The 9,105-nt window shown below is 41.7% G+C and overlaps 1 protein-coding gene across 1 annotated transcript; it reads right to left on the bottom strand.

Annotated features, from left to right (window-relative positions):
- Positions 1-655: 655 nt before the first annotated feature.
- On the bottom strand, positions 656-2,338 carry LOC307249529 (potassium voltage-gated channel subfamily A member 10-like; the record flags this gene model as incomplete). Its single annotated transcript, XM_080026291.1, has 1 exon — positions 656-2,338. One exon carries the CDS (start codon positions 2,336-2,338, stop codon positions 656-658), a length of 1,683 nt encoding a protein of 560 aa, XP_079882417.1.
- Between the last annotated feature and the right edge of the window lie 6,767 nt (positions 2,339-9,105).

Genomic DNA, 9,105 nt, shown 5'->3' with positions numbered 1-9,105 from the left:
AAAACCATTCACAACTTCATATTTGCTGATAAGACGATGTGCGCACTGATGTCCTCTGGCCTTGCACTGCACTCATTCCCCTGCCCTTGAAAATCATGCCAAGTTCCATCTAGCTTTAGCTGAATATTACAGGGTGTATTATACTAACATGGATATGTGATGTAATATGAACTTCGAGGATACTTCTAGTTTCAATGCTACAATTATCAAAACTGTTTTAGATTTATTTTCTTCTGTGGGATAAAATTACCGAATTCAAGGACATTTTGGTGAAATTGACAACATACTCTGCCTTTAATTAGTTATTCTATTGATTTACATTTTAATTGAGAATGTCTCTACTAAAAATAAGCCATCATATCTCTCTTCAAATTGCTCTGGATGGAAGAAAATCATTATTACTTTCAGTTATTCTCATCGAAGTTAACTGACATAGTAGTTGCTGAGTTGTGTTAATTGCACTTTGACACATCCACACGCGGACAGACAACTTGTGTAATTGCTGTCTCACCACACAGTGCCTAATACTGTAACAATGCACAAATGCTGCCATGTTCGGAGTACAAAACAGTTAGAAAGATAAACTGATATCACCCAGTGCAATCTCACCATTGGATATGTTTGATTTGACCTTGTAAATATTCAAGTTTCTCTATTATTGCATGCCGTTTTTCTCATTCTGCCAAGCTCCGTTACTTTTGCTTAGAGAAGGTGTGCTACCATACTTGTTTGCAGCTGACATTTTCTGGGCAGCCTCTGCCGCTGCATCCATTATCTGCTTCTCCTCCTGCTCAGTTTCACGGTGATAAAAATAGTTAAAATTTGAGACGATGACGGGGACGGGCAAGGCAATGGTCAGCACACCAGCAATGGCACAGAGGGTGCCGACCATTTTGCCTCCGATTGTGATTGGGCACATGTCTCCATATCCCACAGTGGTCATTGTCACCACAGCCCACCAGAAGCCGTCAGGGATGCTAACAAACTGTGTCTGGGGCTCATCCACTTCTGCAAAGTAGATGGCACTTGAGAATAGGATGACTCCTATAAAAAGGAAGAAGATGAGCAGCCCAAGTTCCCTCATACTGGCCTTCAAGGTCTGCCCCAAGATCTGAAGCCCCTTGGAGTGTCGGGAGAGTTTAAAAATTCGGAAAACTCTCACTAGACGGATGATTCTCAGGATTGCCAGGGACATGTTCTGACCAGAGTTAATATCATCATCAGGGGTCGTGGCCAGCTCTGTTGCCAGGGTTACAAAGTAGGGAATTATAGAGACTATGTCAATAGTATTCATGATGTTATTGAAGAAATCCCTCTTGCTGGGACACACCACAAAACGGACACTGACTTCAAAGAAGAACCATATAACGCAAATAGTCTCCACAATGAAAAAGGGGTCCGTGAAATACGCCAGTAAGTCTTTAGCAGCGGGCCGGGAGCCAGGTAATTGGGTCCCGTTCACGATTAAACCTGGGATGAAGTCATTGTCATCCCTGAACTCTGGCAGAGTCTCTAGGCAGAAGATGAAGATGGAAATGATAATGACTAACACAGAAACTAGAGCTACAGATTTGGCTGCACTGGAGCTTTCTGGGTATTCAAACAGGAGCCAGAACTGTCGTTTGACTTCGTTGGTGGGCAATAGGACCTCTGGCTCTTTGACAAACCCTTCGTCTTCCCGGAACTGCTCCATGGCTTCATGACCCAACTCGTAGAACACTATTTCATTAGCAAAAACATCTAAGGGAACATTGACCGGTCTGCGGATTCTGCCCCCCGACTGATAGTAGTGCAGAACTCCATCAAAAGATGGGCGGTTTCGGTCAAAAAAATACTCATTCTTCAGCGGGTCAAAGTGCCTTATTCTCTTCATGGGGTCACCGAGCAGTGTCTCGGGAAACTTATTCAGGGTGCTGAGTTGGGTCTCGAACATCAGCCCCGAAATATTGATGACAACTTTCTCGTCCTTTTCTTCCACGCTGTGCTTTTCAAACAAGTCTTCATTCTCATAGCAATCCTTGGCCATCTTGCTGAAGACACTGTCGGTGGGAGACTCACTATTGATCAGGAGCTTCAGATGGGAGATCAAGCTGCCACTGCTGGAGTGTGCTTTAGTGGTCGGAGTCGGAGGAGAGGTGGGTGACAACCCTTCTTGGCCGGACTGATGCCTACGTCGTCCTCTGTGCGGCGACTGGTGAGGAGAGGTCAAATGGCGGGGTAAGAGATTCTGATCGGGGGCCTCTGAGGGGGGTGAAGTCGGGTACCCGGAGTCATTGGGGTCTCCCAGGTTGATGCCAACATCATCCATGTTCTCAAAATCAACAAGCGGCACCTCCATCCCCTGCGTCTATCAGCCTGGTTTCGGGAGCAGGAGACAGAGGGGACACCCCAACCAGTGCCACGCAGAAGATTCTGGCAGGGCCTCCTTCCTCCTGACTATCATTCAGGCAGCTGTATGCTACTTTTGGATTCAGTCCTCTGTGTTATCTGTAAAAGAGAAGGGGGGGGGGTGGTAAGGGTAAAGAAAATAAATGTTTTATTTTGTAAAGAAGTGCAACACAGTTTTGTTGGTGAAGAGATTTTTCTGCCGGCTCCTGTTTGCATCAGCAGAGCACTTGGCATTTGATACTTGGCTTGCACAGGTATCCCCCCCCCCCCCCCCCCCCCCCCCCCCCCCCCGTTTGTGCTGCAAAACTGAACATGCTTAATTTCCTAGTGTAAAAAAAAACATTTGAGCTGAAGCAGAAACTCATCCAAACCGAAACACGTGTATTCCTCTCAACATTAAGATGCTTGTGAAGTCAGTTTTCTACTTTCTTGGCAAATCATCCCAAGCCTGTTTTGGGCAACCTAGTATCAGCATTACGTTTACTTTAGCGCTAAGTAGCTGTTTATCGTTACATTTGTCTAATTCAGACAGGTAACCAAATCCGGACAAGGACTTTAAGCTGCGACGTCTGTGTCAACTTGACACCAAGGGCCCTGCGCACACCGAGGATCTCATCTGGTTGTATTTCCACTTGCATTGTAGCAGATAACGTAACAGTCCCGGATACAGAATTGAATATTCTTATGTAAATGATATCATGATAGAGCAAAAAATAAACCAATCGATTGTGCCATAACAGTAAAGAGGGGTTACAGAGTCCAAGCGGTAGGACAGTCAAAGATGCAGAAAACATAAGAGTGCAGTTAGATCAACATCCGTCCATTTCAGACACTTTTGTTTCTAAAATAAACTTTTTGCTGCTAAACTGCAACAAACTGAACTAACTCACACGCCTTATCTCACACTGAGCTACAGTAACAATTTAAAACATATTAGACCTGCTGATATCACGCCCTTATCTATTTGAAACTTCAAGCTCCCACAGATACATGCAAATGTATGTTCAATTAGGTATAAGGTTTAAATCCAGATGATGTCCGCACAACTCACCCTTTTCCCCGGCTCTGCAGAAGTTGCCGTGCTCTCTCTACCCTGCTTGTAAGCTCTGCATATGCTTCCCCTTCCTCCCTTCAATTTCTCCCTCATCTAGACTCACAATCAAGAGTGTCTCTAGCTCTATTAAAGCTCCTATTGAGTAATTCAACACCCTATACGAAACCAGAGATGCCAGAGAACCCACACACACTCGCTAACTTACACAGTCACAAACGCACGGAAGCATAAACACATGCAGTCAACTCACTGTATTTTCAATGTGGGGGTGCTCCCTCCTCCGCCAGTGGGATAAGTGAGGGTGTAATGGGTAGCCCTCTGATAGGTGATTTACTCTGCAGGAGCCAATCGCTGTTTGATGTGGCGAAGGGAGAGTGGGACCCACTCTCTACCTGCTTTCCTGCCGACTAAGCATCCACATGCAGGATCATCCAATCCATCCTCACCTTGGGGATTATACCCTATTCTTCCCTCTTGCTTGTCACAGCTCTCACTACTATCTGCAAAGGGGCTTCAGCTCTCTTGTTTACAACCTTAGTAATAAATGCTGATTTTTATTTTTTTTGATTAAAAAAGAAAAATCTAGGATCTAGGATTATTCTATTATTCTATGAAATTATCACAAATACCTTCATACTTCAACTCTTCTGACTCCGGAAATCTCCATCAAACAGCCCTTGATGTCTGTGCTAATGCATGTCCAAAAAACTATACACCAGTCTTTGGAAAAACAAGAATCAGACTGCACACTGTAAGTGTTATTGATAATACTTAAATTCCTCACTGAGGTCATTTATTCCAGGCACACATTTCCCCTAGGGGTGTTTTGTATCGAGCTAGAAGAAAGTCCATAGGTCGGAAGAGAAAAACAGTCCTTTATATAGGAACATCCTGCAGATCTTTCAGTGTTCTTTATTCAATGCTGTTTTACCGACAATGGCAGAAACTTTCCGCCTGACATTATCTGACTAATCTTAATTAAAGGTTAAATTACAGAAAAGGCTGCATGTTCCTTTTTAGTTCTGACTGAATTCTCTCGAGGAGTGAGAACTTTAATCAAAGTTAATCTAGTACTTTTTCAGAAGGGCGGCCAATTTGGCATCACAGATTGAATATTGTGTTACCTGATAGAGAACCAGTTGCCTGATGTCAGTAATCATTACCTCATCTCACTCTCTCCCTGCTGCAGCTGGGGGTTGGCTGTCTCCTGGTCCCCGGTTACATTGCGGTGTGAGCAGCAGCACTGCAGGCACGGGCACATTGCTTCAAGGTCATAGAAAAGTGTTTTAAAGACTTTGCAGCCCACGTTTTGCTAAACCACCCAGAATCTCATTATGCGTCCTCACGGGACCACCATGCAAAAGTGCATCAGTGAATTTTAACTACACATGATCATACCGGAGATATACAGGAGTATATTCAGGAGTATAGGGATGCACATGTGCACGCACAAACATCCAACACAGCTGACTCAACATACTCCTGATCGTTTTCTCGTGGGATCCTGCAATGTCTTACATGTCATTGAGAATGCTGTCAGCTGAGACATGATCTGTCACTCAAACACTTCATATTCTAATCTGCCACAGGCAAACAGAGGAAGATTGACAGTGAGGAGGCGATCATGGACTGTGCGAGTAAGACTGAGAGGGTAAATAATCAATCCATTCCCCTGCAGAAACTATTTCTGTCAGTAAAAGTGGGGGAGGTAAATGGGTGAGATGGACCCAGCTACTGCAGTGTCACTCGTCTCAGGATTCCTGACAGTGTACCAGAGGGATAGTGTCCCTCCCTCTGTCCTTCTATGCAGCCCTCAATGCCTCATCATCGCTCCCTCCCTCCCTCTCCCAAATGACACTGTCACCTTAGCCGTTAACAGACTGTTGACAAAGCTATTTCTCCATCAGCATGCCTGTTTGTGAACTACACTGACGCTGCACAGGTATAAAAACCTCCTGTGCACCTTTATAGGGCTCGACTTTGAACCACGGACGCCTGACAGGAAAAGCAACATCTGTTCAGGAAAAATTAATTATAACTTCAGCACTGAAGGGACTTAACTCAGACAAAGGGAGTATCCAGACTGTTCAGTAGTAGAAGTAGCATACAAAACTGTGGTATAAAACTGCTTTAATTCTGGCTAACAAAATACTACTTGGGCAAATGTGTGTACTTTTGTTTTACATATTTAGTTGTAAGTAGAACAGTACTATGATAGTATCATGTTTTTTTTACTGCCATTGATATCATCTTATTGCTGTGTATGCTTATTAGGACTTTCAACAAACGTCCAAAGGGAGTAACTATGTATTATCTGTCCAGGGACCTTTGGGCCAATTCCAGCATATACTGTAAATATAAGGATTTATCAATTAATTAATTAGCAAGATTTAGTTTTTTCAACTTCATTTGACAGTTGAGCACAGTGTAGAAATGAGAGGTGAGAGAGGGGGAGGACATGCAGCAAATGGTCCAGGCTGGAGTCAAACCCGGGCCACTGATTAAATGATTGCAAGGAGAGGAGGAATGACATAGAACAGTGGTCCCTGGCCTGGCTAAAAAAAAGGATGGTGTAACAACATGGTCAGCATTTTAAACTCTTAATCTGTAAATTAACTAGAGATTAAAGCTGTTAATAAACGCAATAGAGTAAAAAGGTAATTTCTCGCTGCAATGCTCATTGCTCAGGTAATGTACTAGTAGGCCTACCTCAGAATGTTCTTAATTCTGCATTCATGGATTTTCTAATGGCCACTTTGGGTCAGTGCAAACAAGAAATAATCAACATCACCTTTTACGTTTATTTGACAAACTTATTTGCAAATAGATGCTTTTTTTTCACATCCAGGAATCACAGAGCAACATCCTTAGGAATCATGTTTCTGGCAACCTGATGACTGATATCTCTTATAGCTCTGTTTTTGGTCTCTGTTTACTCCTGAGAGAAATATCTGGCTAATTTAGCGGCTAAACACTCCACTTTGTTTACCAGCAAGCTGCTACTGTGTCTGTCTGCTGTTATACACGCAGTACAAGTACAGTTTTATAGTGTAGAGATTTTCACTGAAAACAGTGTTGTTTATGTGGCCATAAACAACACTTTGATGAGAGAGAAAAAAAAACAGTAAAAGCTGTGGGTCGGACAGCTACACATGAGCTGAAATTGATTATTAAGCACCGTAAATCTTAAAGGTTGAGTCAGCGATTCTGGAGAACGCCTATTGTCAAAATCACTTTGTCAACATGATTTAATATCTCCTCACGATCCGCTACCTCCGCATACTGTGTGCGCTGATAAAAAAGCCAGTGTTAATACACAGCCTAGGTTCTGTAAACAGGGATGTTGCTAGCTACGGTGTGCGCCCCTTTTGTTTACATACCCTTTGTTTAGTGGTCTACATACAAGTTTACAGAGCCTAGGCTGTGTTTTAACACCAAATTATTTTCAGCTTACACAAGGTACAAGGTTAGCTGATCGTTATGAGACTGATTTTGACAAAAAGTGATTTTGACATTAAGCTTTCGAGCGACACCTTTTAAGTAATCATTAGATACTTGACACAACAGTTTTTGAATTCTGAGTAGACTTAATCATGCAGAACATACCCACTGACGTGATGAAAATGTTACAGTGCCTCTACTGTATCTATTGCTTGTTCTTTGTGAAGGTTATTTGATGATGCCTGATATCCGTCAGATCAAAACATAAGCAGTGAGATCCTTACTCATTACAGTGTGAAGATCGTTTGTCTGACTCCAGTTTGTTTTCTGATCCAGCAAATGAACAAGTTGTGTTTTGTGCGAGCTGGATACTTTTATTTGTCTCTGGAAATGACAAAGTAACAAAATCTGTTGGCTACTCATCTTGTGCACATGATCCAAGTAATTCTATCTGAAAAGCTCAAATGCTCATCCATTAAGGGTGACAGGATTTCAAAGTGCTTGTCAGGTAGATCGGATTAGATATTCCAACCAGGGTAATCTTATATCAGTTGTAAAGGCAGCTGGTTACTCCAGGCTATATTACTATAGTCATCCTATATATTGTGACAGAGGTCCATCACGTTGCAAACAACATACAAGGTGGGGTCAGAAGGATACAAGGGCATACCTGCTAGATTATATTCAAATCACATACGGCTCAAAACACAGTGTTAGGTAATGGTAAGTGGTATGTCCATCCCAAAGCTCAGAGTGCCAAGAGTTCATATGGACCCAGAGATCAGGGTTACTCAACCATAAGGTCAGGGTGGGTTCACTTGATATTTAGATTGAGTCACAAGAGCATAAATATGTTTTGAATATATTATAATTTCAATAGTTAAGGAGATTCCTCTATGGTGTTTGGAATAAAACACAATAGAAAACAAAAATAAATGCATGGTGGCCTGAGAGTTTAAGAATCAGATGTCCCCAGTTTATGTCTGACTTTTTTAATTCAACCTTTTTGTTCTGGCCAAGACAGGCAGCAACCAACAGTGTCACAAAACACAAGACGGATAACACAAAAGGTGCCATTATTTAAAAAATCATGAATAATATTTCTAATACAATCATGAACGGGATTTCATAAAAAGCCTTAATTGTGCCTTAAAACAACTCAATCCAAAAAACAAAACAAAAAACGTTATCAGACAAATGAAGAAGCTTAAAGGAATACCTCGCATATACGGAAACGGCGTTCTATCATTATGAAATCGCTTTTATAATATAATGAATGAGGTTTTTCTTCCCTCAGATTTTCCTCAGTCTTCCCTTGGCCCAGCTGTCCTGTTATTCCTCACCCTACATTTTTACTAGTGTGATGTCACACCAGTAAAATGTAGGGTTAGACCAGGTGTCTCTAACCTTTTTTCAACTGAGAGCTACTTTCAAAAAATTTAAGTCGCCAAGAGCTACTTGTATCAAATCGCTTATATTTATTTACATAGCACACATCAAATGAATTAAGCTTCTGTTTGTACACGTGTGCAATTGCAATACCCAATGCTTATCATAAATAATTTTCCATCAAAGGTCCAGGAAAACATTACTTTACACTTTTTGTGGGCCACATATCAGTGAAAACTGACATCAATGTCTATATTAGACGTTATTGTGTCGCAACTCCTGTCGCCCAGGAGTGGAGGAGGCGCGGCGCGCCAAAAATGTTGGGGGTATTTTGCTCAAAGATGCCAATACGCACTACAGAAATGAACAACTGCTTATTTGAATAAAACAGACAACTGACCTTACAGTTGTAACTTTTTAAAGTTCCTTTTTGGATGGGGGGCTGTTGTGAGATTATTGTGGACAAATAGGCCTACTGTGATGCGATAGCCTATAATTCATTAATGGTTAATATTAGCCTACTTGCTTGATTTCTTTTTAAATACAGAGGTTATTGGTCGTTTTGGAACATGTATTTCCCAATTTAAAACAAAAATAAAGCAGCATTGAAAATTCTGAAAATAAATCTTGTATGGCTACAGTAGCATGCTGTTTTACAAATAACTCAATAGTTGAAATAATAAATACAATGTGTTTTCCCCTTAAAATGATTAAATAAGTTTATCCAAAGGTCAAAGACAGTAACAGTGTGGCACTTCAGTAAACTTACTGAGGTGCCTGGGCCATCACTCTCATGGATTCTTCAAACTTTTCTCTGCGCTGTCTGAGGTTGT

The sequence above is a fragment of the Ammodytes marinus genome (genome assembly GCF_949987685.1).
Source record: "Ammodytes marinus genome assembly, chromosome: 4".
Taxonomy (NCBI): Eukaryota; Metazoa; Chordata; class Actinopteri; order Uranoscopiformes; family Ammodytidae; genus Ammodytes; species Ammodytes marinus.
The sequence above is the reverse complement of the archived record's forward strand: the minus strand, read 5'-3'. Positions and strand labels throughout refer to the sequence as shown.